This window comes from Mustela nigripes, chromosome 1, assembly GCF_022355385.1.
Source record: "Mustela nigripes isolate SB6536 chromosome 1, MUSNIG.SB6536, whole genome shotgun sequence".
Taxonomy (NCBI): domain Eukaryota; kingdom Metazoa; phylum Chordata; class Mammalia; order Carnivora; family Mustelidae; genus Mustela; species Mustela nigripes.
This window is the reverse complement of record NC_081557.1, coordinates 207,050,639-207,068,902: the sequence shown is the minus strand read 5'-3', so window position 1 is coordinate 207,068,902 and position 18,264 is coordinate 207,050,639. Positions and strand designations below refer to the sequence as shown.

The 18,264-nt window shown below is 51.4% G+C and overlaps 1 protein-coding gene across 1 annotated transcript in view; it reads right to left on the bottom strand.

Annotated features, from left to right (window-relative positions):
• Positions 1-18,264, bottom strand: part of C1H4orf50 (chromosome 1 C4orf50 homolog) — a 45,627-nt gene that overhangs the window by 22,478 nt on the left and 4,885 nt on the right. Inside the window, exons 3-7 of the mRNA XM_059372304.1 lie at positions 16,223-16,231; positions 15,442-16,023; positions 8,017-8,146; positions 6,823-6,938; positions 3,848-6,070 (exon numbers count right to left, since the gene is read on the bottom strand). Coding sequence (XP_059228287.1) covers positions 3,848-6,070; positions 6,823-6,938; positions 8,017-8,146; positions 15,442-16,023; positions 16,223-16,231 — 3,060 coding nt within the window. The remainder of the gene's footprint in view (positions 1-3,847; positions 6,071-6,822; positions 6,939-8,016; positions 8,147-15,441; positions 16,024-16,222; positions 16,232-18,264) is intronic.

Genomic DNA, 18,264 nt, shown 5'->3' with positions numbered 1-18,264 from the left:
GGGTGGTCCTGTTCAATGGGGGACTCAGAGGCTGGAGTTCATTAGTGCTCTGATAGATGGGTCTGTGGAGCAAAGGAAAAGAAAGGAGAGAGCCAGGCACTTTCCTAGAAATGCACTTTGGGTCCTTGGCTGAATCCTATGCTGAGAGCACAGTGCAGCACTTGGAGGCCTAGCCGAGAAGAGAAGCTGGAAGGCCAATTGCTGAAAAGACTTCAGAGGTCTCACACTACTACCAAGAGGGCAGAGTTCTGGCTGAGCCCAAACTGGTGTCCTCAATGACTGGTTAGGAGACTCAGTTATTGCTACTGAAAGGCCATGCCCCAGGAGCAAGGTCCACATTGTAGAAGGAAAATCAGACCCTAGGACTGGATCAAAACTAACATACATCTGCACAGGAATGATCTGGTTTGCTGATCATTCCACCATCTGCCAGAGCAAAGTGTACTCAGCATTGTCTAGTGGGAGATAACAGATATCTACCAGATATCCTACATGATGTCCAACATAAAATAATTTTAAAAAATCACTAGACACATGAAGAAGCTGGCAAGTGGCACTTAATCAAGAAATAAAATAGTTGATAAAAACAGACCCAGCAATAATCCAGATATTGGCACTAGCAGAGATGTTCAAAATAACTATGATTATATATTTTTAAAACTATAAGAAAGAAGAAATGAATGAAAAGATGGGAGTATTTCAATAGAGAAAGGATCTCGTAAAAAGGATAAAATGTATATTCTGGAGATACAAAATAGAACAAATGAAATTAAGAACACATGGGATAGAATTACCAGAAGATAGGATACAACAGAACACAGGTCTAGTGACCTAAACAATAGGTCAGTAGAAAATTCAAACTAATACACAAAGCTTAAAAAAGGGAAAAACAGAACAGTGTTAAAAGATATGGGATATAATAATAATAATAAAAAAGGTCTGGATTCTAGGAAACAAGAGAAAAATAGGACAGAATAAATATCTGACTATATAATAACCCCAAATTCTCCAAGTATGATAAAATACTTGATTCTACTTGAAGGAGCTCAGAAAAATCCAAACAGGATAAATACAAATAAAATCACACCAGGCCCATCACAGCCAAATTGTCAAAACCCAAAAATAAGAAGGAAATCTTAAAAGCAGTCAGAGATAAAATAACACACTTAATTCAGTAAAACAAAACCAAACACAAAAACCATGACAAAACAACCCATTTTTGAACAGAAAACATGGGAGCCAGAGGCAATGCAATGAGATCTTCAAAGTCCCCTAAGCGGGGGAAATCTCTGCCTACCTAAAATTCTGAATCCAGCAAGGGGGAAAAAAAAAATCTTAAAATTGGAAGTTGGCGTTTGTTTTCCTAAAAAAAGACATGCAAGAGAATTCAACACCGGCAGATTCTTACTCTGAGAAATGACAAAGCTCTTCAGGCAGCAGGAAAACGGATCCCCGGGAGTGGGAGTAAGAATGAATATCACAGGACCATGTGGAGGTCCAGGAAATGTAGAAGATCATCACTTGTCTGGAATAATAATAATAACAATGCCTTATGCAGTATCATCAATGGGCATAATACATATGACAAAAATGAGGAAAAGAAGAAAGAATAAATGGAGATAAACTACTAAAAATTTTGCAGTATTTATTACTAATTATTAATTTATTTGGGATTTCTGTATTGCATGGTAAAAGCACTAATTTAGGGTACATTTAAATAATTAATATATACATTCTGAAATCTCTAGGGTAAATACTGAAGGAATGATACCAAATTATATAGTGGAATGAGCTAATGGAGAAGAAAAAGGAATAAGAGAAAGTACTTATATTAATACCAAAGACAAAGGGAAGAAAGGAGAAATAGAACTGAGCAGAACAAAGAAAACACACGGTAAGAGGGGAGCAAACACCCAATGCTCGCATCACAGGTATGAAATGTATGTGGACCAAACGCCCTAACCGAAAAGCAGAGGTTGCAAAACTGAGCCAAGGAAAAACAAACCAACCACATGCTGTTTCCAAAAAAACACATTTTAAATAGAAAGATGCCCACAGGTTGAACGCAAAAGGGTGGGTGGTCTAAAAGAAGTTGGATTCCATGAAAACACTAAGGGAAAGAAACTGGTGTGACTACTTCTATATGAGACTGAGTGCAATTTGGGCAAGGAGCGTGGGAGGTAATGAGGGACATTTCATCATGATCAAAGAGTCAAGTTAGCAGGAGAACATAATTGTAAGTCTGTATGTATCTCATAAATAATTTCCAGATATACAAATCAAAACTAACATACCAGAGGAAGAAATACACAAATGCACACTCAGAGATTGCAAACATAACTGCGTAAAAAACAAAGCAAATAGACAGCCCGTCCGTAAAGATACAGAAGACCTGATCAGCAGAATTAACCAGCGTGGCCCCATCACAAGACACAACAATGGTATCATTCAGTACTTCACAAAGACTCCTGGGCTATTTGCCAGAATAGAATTTAATCTGGTCAATAGAACAAATCTCAAATTTAAAAAAAAAATAAAAATAATATAGTTATGTTTTCTGACAACAGTGAAATAAAACTACAAAGTTGGGAACAAAAATATAACTAAAAAATTCAGCAGGTGCTTGGAAATTCAGGAACTCTATTCTAAATCACCCCTGGGTAAAGAGAGGCGTCACAGATGGAAACTGCAAAGTACTTTGAAGTGAACGGACATAAAAGCACAACATATCAAATGTGTGGGACGTAGCTGAAACAGTGCTCAGAGAGACACGCAGAGATAGAAGTGTATAGATCACAAAAGAAGAAGAGCTGAAAATCAATGATCTGAGCTTTCAACACAAGAAGCAAGGAGGAAGAAAGGAACATCCAACTAAATCAAAGGGAAGTGAAAGAAAGGGAAGAATGAAGGTATAAACAAAATTCAGGGAAATAAAATACATATGATGAAGAAAATTGACAAAACCTGAAGGAATCCTCTGATTCCTCCTGATTGATAAAATTGCCATGGTGGGGGTGAGGGGTTAGGAAGAAAGTGGAGAAAGAGCGGGAGAGAGAGGGGGAGGGAGAGAATGAATGAGTGGCTACAAAGGGATCAATATTGAATGTCTTACAGACAGGCAAGTCCACGGTGAGGCTATCATGAGCATCTCCTCCTGGGATTCCTGAACAGCAAGCACGCTCCACATGTGTGGACAATGACTCAAGGAAGCCGGTGTCCTGGCCAAATCATAGACGTGGTAAGTGCAGAGCTGGGTTTAACCTCCGATCAAGTCCTAAAGTCCCTGCTCTTTCCATCATCCCTTTCAAGACCCAGCGTGGAGCATGATGGGGTTGTTGGCCAACCAAGGGCGGTAATCATATTGAAATACATGAATGTATCAAGTCAACACACTGTGCAACTTAAGCTTCTACAATGTTGCATGTCAGTTACATCTTTTAAAAGGGGAGATAGAGAGGAACCCACTGTGCAGAATTAGGACTTGGACTGCTTGATAAACTCTTGGATCTGAAAACATGAGCTCTGATCTTGAAGTGTCAACACCACCCCCTCCAGTGTTCCACCTGATGCCCATGGGGAGAGCCTAAGCAGAGGGGCCGGCTAACGTCTCAGACTGTGTGCAGCAGGGGACCGCCCACATGGCCGTCCCAGCCCTACTCCTCCTGCCACGTGATTGCCCATTACTTCACTTGCCTGTGCCCTCATTCTCCCATCTGCTAAGTGGGGGTGATGAGGTGGGTACCTCCTCCAAGGGCTGCCTGGGGAACCTCACCTGAGGACAGGGGGTGGTCAGCCCTCTAGACAGCTAGCAAGATGCTAAGAAAGCAGCTGTGAGTAATCACTCTACCTGGGGGCCATTGTTGAGGGCCGTCAGAGCTTGCACTGGGTCCGCACAACACCATGGTCTTTCCTTCTCCTCTTCCGAATGTGCTTCTTTTACTCCTGCTCCATGGATGTGTCCTTGCAGGACACTGGACACCTCAGCACTTCCCCAGACCAAGGACGGAGTGGAATTGGCATTGTATCTGGAATTCTCCATGCCTAAGGAAGGCCCCATACACCTGCCAGCTGCACCCGATTTCTCCTCCATGGGTGGCCCATGGGCTCCTGCAGTCAGTTGCCCTGAGAGCTGAGTCACCTGCACCCCCTTTTCCACAGCGGTCCCCTTGTCCCCCCGCATCTTACTTTCCCCCCACGGACCCTCCTCTGCTCTCACTACGTGCTGCACAGCTGTGCTCTCCCCCAAGGCGACTTCCGTCTCCAGGACACGGATTCTGTGTAGAAGGTGAGCATTCTCCCTGCTGAAGGCCCGCACCGTGTCTTCTATCCCCAGCACTATGCTCTTCATCAGCTCTTTGTAACCAACCCCGAGCTCTGAGATCAGCGCCTTGAGCTCCTGGTTTCCCAGGGTGACGCGCTCCATCACACCTTTGGATTTTCTGAGGCTCTCCCACAGGGCTTTCTGCAGCTGGGTCGCTTGCCTTTTCAGCTTCTCATTCTCCTCTTCAAGCTCAGAAATTTTGCCGTAACTTTTCCCATTGCAGTCCTCAAGGTCAGAAATGACCTGCCAACATTGGTCCAGTTCCCCCTTTAAGTGTGAGATGTCCCCTAGCAGCATGCTCTTTTCCCGTTCAAGTGTGGTGATCTTTGTCCCATTTCTGTCCCTCTCTTTTTCCAGAACACTCACTTTTCTTCGGAATCTCTCTCGGTCGCCCCAAAGCTCAGCATTGTTATGTAAAACCTGGCTTCTCTCTCTTTTCAGTCCAGCAATGAGCTGCTGGAACCTTCTCTTCTGCCTTTCAAGGGCTCTTGGAGGCCAGTTCCAACCTCGCTCAGAGGGCCATTCTGGGCCCAGCCTCACGTCATCTAAATCAGGCACCATCTCAGGAAGAACCGCGCTGGCTCCCAAGGCCTCGGTCTCTTCTGGTCTAACCTCTTCACTTGCCTCCCCAGGTTTGACTTCCCTGGCCAAACAAACATCCAAGCCCTGGTTTCCCAAAGCCTGCTGGGAGGAAGGCTTTCCCTGGCAGCTGGGCCATTTCCAAGCAGAGTTCGTGCTCTCTCCCGCCAGCATGGAGGCCTGTGGCCACCGCCCCTCTCCTCCAAGCTCCAGGATGGAGAGTTGCTGGAAACAAGCCTCCATCTCTTTTTCAAATTTGTCTAGTCTGAGTTCAGAACTGCCAGGTCCTTTGCTTGAAGCCCATGAGTTACGGGTGCATTCAGTCCCCTTGGGTGGAAAGATTGGGCCTCCCAATCTGGGAGACAGTCCTTCTTCTGCCACTGAGAAGAGGGTACCCTGGCCTGCACATTCCATGGGGCCAGGTTTCTCTGGGATGTCCTCGTAGCCCAGACTGGACCCTTCTAGAGGCGCTGCCTCCTCCTCCTTCTCTTCTTGCCCTTCGTATCCAGGGCTTTCCTCTCGCAGACACAGAGCCTTTCCAGACCACACAAGAGTTGCCTCCTCGCCCTGCCCTGCAAGGACCTGAGCACCTGCTGGAGATGGCTTCGGGGCGCCTTGGACCCTGGCTGTGGGGTGCTCTTCCTCTACGTCTGATAAAGGTCCTCCCTCCCTCCCCCTCATGTCCCAAGCCCTCCTCTCCCCCTCCTCCTCTGTTCTCCACTTTGGTCCTCCTCCCTCCTTCCAAGTGTCTTCCAGATCTCTGGGCCCTCTCCTGGGAAATCGATGACTTGAAGTCTGTGGGCACTCCTGGCAAAGGGAGGCTTCAGGGCTCTTTGCCCAGTGATGATTCCAACAGGGCTGTCCAATGGCCCTGGGAGCAGGCAATGACCAGGCATCCAGCACCTGTTGCATTTGGGAGTCTTGTGGAGAAGCCTCCTGGAGTAGCAGTGGTGGCAGCAGGGAACAGGGGTCCCTGGCTGGTCCCCAGGGAGGGAGTGAGGATGTCTGCACCAGGAGAAAGGACCCCTGGGCCTGGGTGGCTCCTAGTCTTTGCTCTGAAATCCAGGCCAGCTCCACAGGGAGGAGTGAGTTGTCCCTGCACTGCCTGGGGGGGCAGCCACAGATGAGAAGGAGAGTCTGTTCATCCAAGCTGGGCTCAGCTGGAGTTGGCTAGGAATGGGAAGAGAAGAGAAGGTATGAAGCAGCCTCTTCCTCCATTTAGCCCCCCCCCCCCACTTCTCTGACCTCATCTCCTGATGTTCTTGGTGCCCCTTCACCTAACCATATCAGCCTCCCTTACTTGCCGAGCCCGATGCCCGTGCCCCAGGGCCTTTGCACCTGCTCTTCCCTCTGCCCAGAATATCGTTTCCTGGATCCCTTCATGGCTCCCTCTCAATCCTTTCACATCTCTGCTCACATGTTACTTTCTCTAGCAGCTGCCTGGCCATTTTACCACACTGTGTGTGTTCCCCTTTACTGTGCCCCCGCCCTCTCACAGCTTGCTGTTTATTGATGCACACACTGTCTACCCCCTTAATTGCTATATGTCCAACATGGTAGCCACAGGCCACCAGCCATGGTTTAAGAGCTGGGAAGCTAAGGGTTCATGGCTCTCCTACTGGACCACACAGGCGTAACACATTTCCATTGTCATGGAAGGCTTTCGTGGATGGCCATGTAGACCACCGGCTCCAAGGGCAGGGTTCCTGGGCCTAGACCAGTGCCAGGCCCACAAGATGCATTTCACAGATATTTTAAACTATATTTTTATATATACTTCTTCAACGTGTGTATCCGCTCCGTGTCTTCAAACCTCCCTCTCAGTTATTTCCAGAACGTTCTTCCAAACCCTTCTTTAGCCCCTTCTCCCACCTCCCACACGCAGTTGGCGCCTCAGGCACGCAGGAAGCCTCTGGCCTCACCGGTCCACCGTCAGATCCTGTGACGTCTCCCAGGGTCTCAGGCGTTGTCTCCAAAACAGAGGGGTCTGGTCCAGCCCCGACACAACCCCAGGAGCAGCAGCCCTCAGAGGACTGGCCTAGAAGGCAAGAGGACCCCAGGAGTTAAGGAGACCCTCTTAGGAGTTTTTTCATAACTGCCACTAGTGACTGAACCTCCTGCTCTAGACACAACCTGCCACTTGCCACTGACTCCAGGCCCCTGAGCCCCAGAGGTGGCCTGACGATCACCAGCACCAGCATCGGAGATGGGGAACGGCCGTCCGGTGATGTGTCATGGGCTGGGTGTGGAAGCCACCTTTGCTGATTAGGACGTTCACACAGGTGACAAATACCACGACACCTCCCTCAACCCGGGCACCCTCATGGTCCCACAGGGTCATAATTCCCTGCCTCCAGCCCTGGCCACACGTCTGGCGTGCAGATGAAGGAGCTGGTCCCAGGCTTCGCTGCCAGACAGGCCCCGCCTCCTTCTCCTCCCAGGACAAGTTTGACCATTAGACTCGCCAGTTCTGCTCCCCAGAAACAGGCTAAGGGGGAAAGGCAGCTGTGTGGGTCAGCAGCACCAGGGGCTATAAATACCCCCTCATCTCTAGCCGTGTTTGGCCTTGGAAGACTGTAAGCAAACCACAGACTCCCCCAGTGGGACATCATGGGTTTGGGACTCCCTCAGTACCTGGTTTTTGCAACAGGGAACCAGAAGCCACACCCGAGACTGTGATCAGAGGCATTGGTTCCCATTAAGGACAAGTTGGGGACAAGGGGCTCCTCAGCCCAGGCAGCTCCCAGACCTCGCACCTGTCTCACACCTGAGTTGGCAAGGGGTGGGGCAGGGATAGGCTAGTCATCCCATAGCCTTCTGCAAAGACCCCTCCTCTTGAGACACCAGCTGACCCGCACTGGCCAGCACCCTCCTGAGGCTGAAGGAGTAAGCCTGAATGTCTAGTTGAGCCCAAGTCAGGGACCTTGTCGTGGACATGGCCGACTCTAATCCCCCCTTCTCCAGCTGTGTGACATCAAGCAAGCAACATTACCTCTCTGGGCCTCAGCTCCCTGTCTGTAAAGCGGGGCAGTCACCCCCACCACACACACATTGGCAAGTCCTAGATGAAGGTCAGCCCATCAGCAGGTGCTTATTCAGGCGCTCCCCATACACACCTGCGGAACCTCCCAGTCCAGGGCCACCAGCAGAGTAGAGAGTGGCTTGCGGCCCTTGTCTTCTACCGGCATCCTGTGTGTCCTCCCTGGGCAGGGATGGGGGTTCATCCTGAATCTGGCTCAGAGTGTCCTTGAGGAAGACACAGGAGGAGAGCCATGAGTGTCCTCACAGTGGAAGCCTTCCCTCTGGGCCCATCCCAGCCCCAGGGACTCGGGGATGGTCTCCAGGCGAACCTGTCCCTCCACTGTCAACAAGTCCTCAGTGCCGCACCCGGCATCTACCCCCCCTTGGCCTCTCCCAAAAGGTGAGCCGGGTGTGCAGAGAGGAACTTCCCTGAGTCAGGTCTCTCCCTGTGGAGCATTAGTTAAAGATGGTTCGGCTCTGACCCACCATCCACGAGAGGCTGGGGACGAGTCTCCTCTAGCTTCCCATAGCCCCCGCTACTTCTAGCCAGATTCTAGTGGGTGCTGTTCACTTCCTCCATTCCACCCCCCCACCAAACCATGAGTCCTTCAGTGCTTCAACGTGGCTTCACCTGGTCTGCACCCTCGCCTTACCCACACCAAGTAGGTGCTTAATAAATGTTTGGTAGTTAGATGGATCAGCAGAACCTGCAGAAAGACCTGCACTTATGCAGCAAGCACTTATTAGGCTCCAACTGTGTGTTAGGTGCTCTTCCAGGTGAGGGATAAACAGAAATGAATATGTAACACCCGTCCCCTTCTCACCTGTCCCCCAGGTCCTCACCTGCTCTCTGCAGAGCCCTGCATCAACTCCCAGCTAGACCTCTCCTGCCTCCCCAGTCCTGCTCACAGTGCCAGGGAGGTCCCCCCACAGCATGCACTCTCCCAACTACACGGCCTCTCCTAGCTCCCCCTAGTGTGGGATGAGTTCAGTGCTGCAGTGGGCACTGCCGGCCTTCTAGGGATGCTCCTCGCTTGGGTTTCTGCTCATGGTGGCCTCCCTGCCCCTCCCCAACCTGGGTTCTGGTCTGCCTCTGCACCTCCTCATATGCTGTTCCTCCTGCCAGGCTGGCACATCTTCCTCGGAAGGAAGTGGGTTGCCTGTGCCCTGCTCTCTGCCCCTCCCTTCCACACCTCACTCAACATCAGAGCAATCCCACTGAAATGGAAACAGAATCAGGTGATTCTCATGTTTCCAACCTTCAATGCTTCCCACTGCCCCATCCTCATTCTGCTCCTTAAAGGGACCCTGTGCCCCCTGCATCAGAGCTGTGTGCCCCTAGTGCCCGCTGCCTGCCTCTCTTTCCGCCCCTCTGCCCAGCTAACCTGCTTCCCTCTGGGCTCACCTTGAAGGCCAAATCTTCAACAAGGCCTTCCCTAGTCCTCCCCCAAATGAACCCCACCCCTTCCCTCAAGGATCTCCCCCTAATGCTCTGAATTTGGGACCTTCCCATTGTCTGTGTCACGTCTGTCATCCACAGACCAGGAATCTCAACTCTGGCCACACCTTAGAATCACCCAGAAGCTTTTAACAGTTACAAAGCAGGACTTCAGCCCAAAGCAGCTGAAGCCAGAGGGGCCTGGGCACCAGCATTCTGCGGGGGGCACCAGGCCCACTGACCCATAGTGCCGGACACCACTCTCGCCCGTCGATCCCCCTGCTTCCCACGTGCTCAGAATGAAGCGCTTCTGCCAGCTGCTCCTGGCACCACTGAGAAGAGGTGAAGGGGATGGGGACGTGGGGGAGGGAGGAGGCAGAAGAGAAAGGGAGTGAGGGAAAGGAGTGAGCAGAAGAGGAGGGAAGCGGCTGGAGAATGGGAGAGACAGACACTCCACGTGGGAACCGGCAGGAGAAAGACAGTAAGGACGAGAAAGGAGCAGGCCAAGGACAGCTGGGAGGGCGGCTTCGAAGACCAGCACCGCTGCACCGTTCAGTTCTGTTCGGGTTTCCTTCCCATACCCCAGCTGACTTCAGCTCATTTCCACAAATACTTCCTGAGCTCAGCTATTAGGGACAGGCCCTGGGCTGGAGCTGGGGACGCCACCGTGGATAAAACTCACAGAACCCTGCCTCGGGAGGTGACTTGATGGGCAGGAAGGAGCATCCTAGAATACGATGCTACGCACCCCTCCTTCATGTCACAAGTGACAAAATGATGGCTCAGAGAGGGAGAATGATTTGTCTGAGAACACACAGCGCACAGGCGGAAGAACAGAACCAGAGCTCAGGTCTTGAACTGGATCCAGGCTTTCTCTCCCCCGCTCCCTGCCCCTCTCTACTCAGTCTAGTCACCCCTTCCTGCTCTCCTTTACTCACAGGAGCAGTGACCCCCCAATTTCACAGAAATTTGGCTTTTGTGTGCAATTATTTTGAAAGATCACCAAAAAGAAGGACATGAAGAATATGGAGTGATCCAGACACAAACACAATCCACGTGTTAGGATATATCCTTCTGGGCTTTCTTCTATGTAGAGACATTTAAATTCTTCCAAAAGTCTGTTTCTACAGAATGTCCATTTTTGCTCTGTGCATTTCTCATTTGATGACCTCAGAGGATCATGTCCCACAAGATCTTCTATAATGTGCTGCTTTATAGCCACCAAACACCCTCTGACAGAAGGAACACCCTCACTTACCAAAGCAATTCCTTCTTACTGGACATTTAGGTTGTTTCCAACGTTCACCAACTATAAACAGCATTGAGGTGCTTTCAATATCTGACAATTATTCAGAATAGAATGAAATCTCAAGCTTTCGAGTATTTGTATTAATTTTGTAACTAAGGAACTTGATATCTTTGCCTAAGACCACTAACCATCCGTATTTCCCTTTACATTACTTGTATCATCGTGGCTTTGTTACAGCTTTTTATATATATATATATTACCGACCTGTGTTTGAAAGCACTTGAGAGCCAAATGTGCAATAGACACTTCCCCACAGATGCAAACAGTGTGCAAAGACAAGGCCGCCTGGGATGCACAGAACAAGGAAACCATTCTCATAACTGCCACCAGGGGTCACTCTGCCTGCACTGCCAGGACAGAGAGGCTCCAGGAGGGGAGCGTCAGCATTCCCAATGCTACTGTCACCAGGAGCGGGATCTCTGCTCTCGGACAGCGTGACACTGACATTTCTAAGTGTGTGACTTTCCATCTCCCTGCACAAGCCTCCGCAACCCCCAGGACGTCCCCTGCTATGGACCAAGTCTCCAGTGTCTGTCTGCACCTGTGTCTGTCTCCCCTATAAGCTTTCAAAGGGTCAGCTTTCCAGCCCTGGTGTCAGCACAGTGCCTGGGACATGGCAGGTACTTAGGGTGCACTCGCTAAAAAGCAGACACATCTGCAGGCAGGCCTTTCTTGTCTTGCAAACCACAGTCCTTTTAAATTTCCTTTCACCCACGCCCTGAGCAGAAACCCCCTCCCCTAACACCTCCCCAGGTCAGGGTTTGTCCTTGCTATGGTCTGTTCCTTCAGGGACCTGGGTCCCAAGTGATGTGTTCTGGAAACCGGCAAGTGTGAGATCCCAGGCAACTCATGTGCCTCCTCTGGACTGTGGGGTCAGGTACCTGGATGCAGATACTATCTCGCTACCTCCCAGAGTTGACGAGTTCCTGTTTGGAGAAGTGTTTGTAAACATAAAGCAAGTAAAACCTCTTCCCATGAAGACTAGCACCAGCATAACACATACCTCCTTGTCCAGAGCACATCATATGTAACCAGTGGGCTGCCGGGGGTGGGGGTGGGGGCTCCCTGATGATCTGTAATGATTTTCTATCTGATACACACTTCCCTGGGACTAGACACTGCTCCAGGTTTCCCAGTTTCTATGCCTTCCTCTAGCACTGCCACTGTGAAGCTGTCCCTTTGCTGGAAGTTTCCATCTGCCATAGGCAGTGGAGCGAATATCTTCCCAGGTCACTTACCTGCTGAGCCACTAGTTCACCAAGACCCTCCCCGTTGTGACCAAAGCCTGGGGTTCAAGGCTATCTTAAACAAAGAGGAAAACACCTGCCAGGCCCCACACAGTGAGAATGAGGACTTCTAGCGGTTGGTCATACCAGTACAAGGACACAAGGAGAGAACGAACTGGGAAGATTGGGAAAGTCTTAGAGGAAGCAGCATTCCCACTGAATGGAGAGAGAGCAGCAGAGTTTACTGAGCAGCCGAGAGGAGCAGGTTGAGGCTTCTAGACCCAGGGAAGGCTGCAGGACCGAAGAGCCAGGATTCATCAGGGGCCTGTGGAAGCTCAGTGTGGCCAAGGCAGGGTGGTGGGAAGGAGTGGGCCATGAACCTGAAGGACGAGGCCAGCCTAGAGCACCAGGGGCCTTGAATGCCACAGGGAGGTGGCTGAACTTGATCCCAGAGTGACAGCAGCCAGGAGGATTACAAAAGGAGATCATTGGGGGTCACCTCAGCTATCCCGAGAAAGGCACTAAACCGCTGCCTATAGCTCTTGACCTCTCTGTGTCCCTTTGGAAATGCACTGTGGGCTTTAGGAAATCACACACCCGTGCAATGTTCTCAGAACTCTGCCTACAGTTTCATAAGTGTTCAGTTCTACACCAAGACCCTGAAGAGCACCAGCAGTTTTGTTATCAATAGGCTCTAGCATTCACATTTTTTTTTTTTTTAGATTTTATTTACTTATTTGACAGTGAGAGAAAGATAGAGTAAGCACAAGCAGGGGAACCACAGAGGGAGAGGGAGAAGCAGGCTCCCCTCTGAGCAGAGATCCAAATGCAGGGCTCGATCTCGGGATCCTCGGACCATGACCTGAGCTGAAGGCAGACAACCAGTGACTGAGCCACCCAGGTGCCCTTCTCGCATTTAAATTTTAAATCTCAGTTACACTTCCCTTTGAGCTGCTAACTGGCTGGAACTTTGCATCTCCCCGTGGCCCTCTCAGGAGGGCTGAGCCTGACAGACTGTCATACCCCATCACCCTGGGTCCAGCCCCCATTCTAAATGCTAGGACCCTCAGCAGCAACCCATGGACTGTCAGGCCCCTTCCTCAGCCCCACGCTCTGCACTCAGATGGTTTTGTCATTCTGTGCAGACAGGGGACTGTCTTGGGCACTCTCCAGTCCCTGGACCCAGTCAAAGTCCAAGCCAAGCAGAGGCAGCAAGCAGGCACCTGTGAGAACCTAAATTACTAAGCCACCGGCCAGGATGAGCTGGAGGGACAGAGTGTGGCGTCCACAAACCCCAGGAGCCTGGGGGGACAACTCCTGCCTCACCACTTCGTATCTCTGTGATCCTGGGCAAGTCACAAGCCTCTCTGTACCTTTACATCGTCCTCTGTGAAATGAGGATAACACACTGCTTCCCTCCAAAGACTGTGAATGGACTAAAACGAGTGGCAGATACAGAGCCCAGGAAACAGCATGTGGTACAAAGATGCTCTAGTGAGTGCCTGGGACCATTGACATGCCCCCACGCAAAGCTGGCGAGGGAGCACATGTCCCTACCATCAAGGCACAGGAACCCACAGTTTTACCCCCTCACAGGTCTTCATAACTGTTCATCCACAGGGACACTTGTCACGGGTTGAATGGTGTCCTCCAGAATTCCGAAGTTAAAGTCTGAATCTCTAGAATCTCAGCATGTGACCTGATTTGGAAATGGGGTCTTTATGCTTTATGGATTCAATTAGTTATGATGAGGCCCATTTGTGTGACCAGTGTCCTTATGAAAAGGGGACACTGGGCACAGAGACAGACGTGCAGACAGGGAAGATGCTGGGAAGACACAGAGAGAGGACGGTATCCACCAGCCCAGGAGAGGGGCTGGAACAGACCCTCCCTCACAGCCTCAGAGAGAACCAGCCCTCCAGGCACCTTGACTTTGGACTTCAGGTTCTAGCACTGCTCTTCAAACTACTCGGTTCATGGTCCTCCATCACGGCAGCCCCAATAAATGACAATTTCCATCTATACACCATTTATTTTCCAGAATTACAATAAGGTACCAATATGAAATGGACACTGGTCTCCTTTTATCTCATGGATAGAACGGAGGAAGAGTGAATAGATCACACAGGAGAGAGACAACAAGAGCATAAAGTAGTAATTTTTTTTTAAATGGCCACAGGGAAACTCATTATTAAAATGATCTAAGCAGAGAGATACCATAGAACATTTAAAATTCTAGTTAATTTGAAATAGATTTATCTTATCCAAAAAAAAAATTTTTTTTTAATTTTTGTTGTTGCTGTTGTTAGTTTGTTTAACAAGTAGTCTTCTTTTGGTAAGGTTGTTCACTGATTTTTTTTCCTTAAACGTAAATCGACCTGGTAGAGAGAAGCACACTCTTGATCTCTTGGGAGGGAGCTGAATTAACTCGCTCTTCTCAGGGAGGCAGGCTGGTGCCGGAGAAACAGAGCACTTTGGACTCCCATCAAATCTGGATCAAGTTCTAGTTCTGCTCCCTACTAGCTGTGTGACAACAGATCGATGCACTACCTCTCTGAGCTTTCATTTCCTTATATGTGGGGTGGGGATACCAATAGGGCCCAATTAAGGAAATAATGCCCTCGAGAACTCCCAGGACGGTGCTGAGCACAGGGCAGGAATATCTTAAACATAAGTTTTCACTCTTCTGTCAGTCAAATGAATAAATAAATGTCCAGTCTGCCCTTCTTTGCGGATCTTAAGAAACTTGCCCAAGGTCACACAGCTAGTAAATAAGAGAACCAGAAGAGCACCCAACCCTGTGTGTTTTTTTGCTGCTAGCCCTGGGGACCTTCTGTGCACTGGTGTAGGACCGGGGCTACTACGACCCATCCGACCCAGACCCTGCCCTCAAGGAGCTCACAGTCTAACACAGGAGAAACGAAGATTCATGTATAGCACCGAGGGCAGGGAACCATCCCCACCTTTGGAGCTGTGTGGGAGACAGAAGAGGGTCATCCCCTCTGGAAGGAGGGGAAGGATCAGGAAAGCTTCCCGGGCAGTTACATAATAGGGCACACCCCAAGGGGCTCAGCGGGCTCGGGCGGGGACACAGCAGGGACTCATTAACTGCTGGATGGATGGAGGGACAGAAGGGAGCACACGATGAAGAGTGAAGGATAGCTGGCTCCCTGCAGGGCGGCTGCATGGAGAGATGGAGGGGCAGGTGGTAGGGTGAATGAGATGGTGGAGTGTGGGAAGACAAGCGGGTGGACGCAAGTGGGGGGTCCGTGGGTGGACAGGTGGTTGGGTGGATGAGAAGGTGGACAGATGGCTGGTGGGGTGACTGCATTGGAGGATGGGTAGATGAGGTGTATGACTGAGGAGCTTTGCCCTTAGGTGGGTAGGTGACTGATGGAACCAGGATGGATGGATAAGGTTGCTGGGGTTGATGAGCGGATGGAGAGGGAGACTGGAAATGAAGGCGCTGGTGACTTAACACGTGGCTGTAGAATAAAGTTAGAGAAAAATCAACAAATCACGCATGCCCTGGGTTGCGGCCACTTACCGGGCTGCAGTGGCCAGCAGCGACGTTGCTGCGTGCGCTCTCCCCTTGGGCCTGGGCCCCCAGGGCCTCTCGCAGGCTCTGGTTTTGCTGCGCGAGGTCCTCCACCTGGCCCTGCAGGCCGATCTCCGACAGCTTGAGCTCATAGATGTAACAGCGCAGATCCTCCAGCTGCACGCGCAGCCGGCGCTCCGTGGCGCGCTGCTCCCGAAGCCGGCGCGCCGCCTCTTCCCGCTCGCGCTCCCCGCGCTCCGCCCGCGCCTGCAGAGCGCGCAGCTCCGCGGCCTCTCCGGGGTCACCCCGGGGGCAGGCCGGGCCGAGTCTGCCGGGGCTGCCTGGGGCCGGGACATCCAGCTCAGCCAGCAAGAGGCCAGCCGCGCGACACAGGTGCCGCACGTCCCGCTCCAGCCGCTGCACCTGCTCCCGCAGGCCGCGCTCCTGCTCGCGCACCAGGCCCAGCTGGAGCCGCTGGGTCTGTCGGCAGCGCTCCAGGGCCGCCGCCTGCCGCCCCAGCGCCTCGTCCTTGCGCCGCAGCCGCTCCCGCAGCCGCTGGAGCCGCCACCGCTGCCGCCGAGCTGCACGCTCCTTTTCCAGAACCTACAAGTTGGCGGTGGATGAGGGCGTCAGGAAGCCAGCCCAGGGGACACACCGTCGCCCACACTGTTTTTATTTTAAACTTCCATATTTTTGTGCATGGGTTTTTTTTTTTTCGTGCATTAATTACGCATTAAAATACTGCATCAAATATTTATTTCGTTACTGAGATTTTACAGGGGAGGAGTACCTCCCTTACCTCACCCTCCTAGGAGGCCCGCACACCGGGAGTTCCCTGGGCTCTTGCAAGGAAATTGTGTGCTGGGCTGCCTGGGCATCAGCTGGGGCACACGGAGAAGGCTGCCCCTGTGATCTCAGTACTGAATTACGTCCACACCACTTTGTAAAGAGCTGCCGCCTAGACCTGCCTGAGTTTCCCCATGTCCACCCAGGACCTCCCAGATCTCTCCATTTCCCTAACCCTAAAGTGTTAATGCTTGGCCCTGCAAAGGTCAGCCCTGGTTTCTGGCTGGTGAGATACAGCACACAGCTGTTCCTTATTGAGCATAGCCCCAAGCACCGGGCACCGTTACTGTCCCCTTGGGGTGCTCAGAAGCAACTAGCACAACCCCACTGTGCTACAAGTCACCACGGCTGGAATTTGAACTTCTGTGTATCTGACTCAAGGCTTTTTCCTCAAAGTCTGGACAATATATCTCTCTGTTCTTGGACCCAGCCCTCTGGGCTCCAGGGCCGGCACTGAGTGAGCTGGACTGGAGTGACCTGGCCACGGTGAAAACGGGGCTCCTTGCCCATTTCTACGCAGGTGGCGCCGTGCCCTGCTCAGCCCCGAGCAGGGGCTCTATCTCAGCCCCGAGTGCCTGCTGACCGCCGGCTGCTGAGGTGGCCCAGGAGAGCTTGCAGAAGACACAGCACAGAGTGTGGTGAAAGAGGTAAGCCCAGGGATGGCCCGGCAGGCTCTGACAGCTCGTTCTTGGGAGCCATGGGGCAGATGAAGCTGGAGTCCCGATTCCCTGGCGGGAAAATTGCTCCCAGTTATCCCAGAGTCAGCTCCATCACCAGACTGGTCTGCCTTTATTGGCTTTCAGAAGGATGACAGGTCACTACAGAAACAAGGTCACTTTGCATATGCAAATGATTTCCTGGGACCATGACAACAAGAGGGCAAAACTGCCATTTGGCAAATATCAAGTACACAAGGCAGAAAACCCTCATCTGTGCGCTCCTACAAAACTCTCTCTGAAATGCAGATACCATGGAGGAGCTGTAGCAGGGCCAAGTGGTCTCGAAGGGATGCTGAGCAGGCACCCCCGCCCCTCAGAACTTGTGCCCCTCATCTGGAACTGAGGCTGCCTGACAGGTCTTCCCAGGAAAGTATTCATCACATGACACAGTAATACGGACACGGACGCAGAAGAGACCACAATGTCGCACAGACCTGCTGGTCCCGGGGTACCCCTGAGTCCCCCGACAGCACTGTCCCTGCTCGCAACCTCCTCCTCTGTCTCCCCGTCACACTGGGAGCATCCTGTGACTCCGGGGCTGTGGCTGAGACCCCCTGGAAATCCTACATGGATTTAGGGCAAGGCCCAACACCTCTTTATTGAGGTATTTTCCACGGGGAGATGACATTCTTCACGGTGGGGTCTCTTACGACACCACTCCATCGCACTGGACGGCTCCTCTCAGGACACCAGTGAGGGCATGCTGGGGGAGCAGAGGACAAGTAACTGTAATTTCCTGTACCCAGAGTTCAATGCAGAGGGGAAAGTGCCATCGCATGTCTCCCTGGCATCTGGAAGACGAATTTCAGTTTCAGTGAGTTCCTCATCTCTCCCCATTCCATGTTTGACTCCATTCACGCCCGAATCAGGGCTTCTCTGGCTGTTTGGACTGCCCCCACTCTGGAAACACACCTTCAGCCCATGTCCCGTGACATGCACGGTGTGCCACCGAAACAGGAATTTCACAGAACAGCATTCCTTGTATGCTAATGCCCTTTCTTATTTCCTAGTCGATCTCGTTTTGAAAATGCTGGTTGCAACAGGGAACTGGTCTGATGACCCACAAGCGGGCTTCCACCTGCAGCTGGATGGCCACTACTGGGCTCTCCGGGGTCGGGGGGCGGCGGCAGGGAGGCTTTGAGAGCTGCACACAGCCGTCCTGGGAGCCTGTCGTTTCTACCTCTGCAGTGCTCCCCGAGTGTCCCCTACCTCCAGCCTTCATCGCCCCTGGAATCTTGCAATAAAGGCTAATATTTATGAAAGCAGC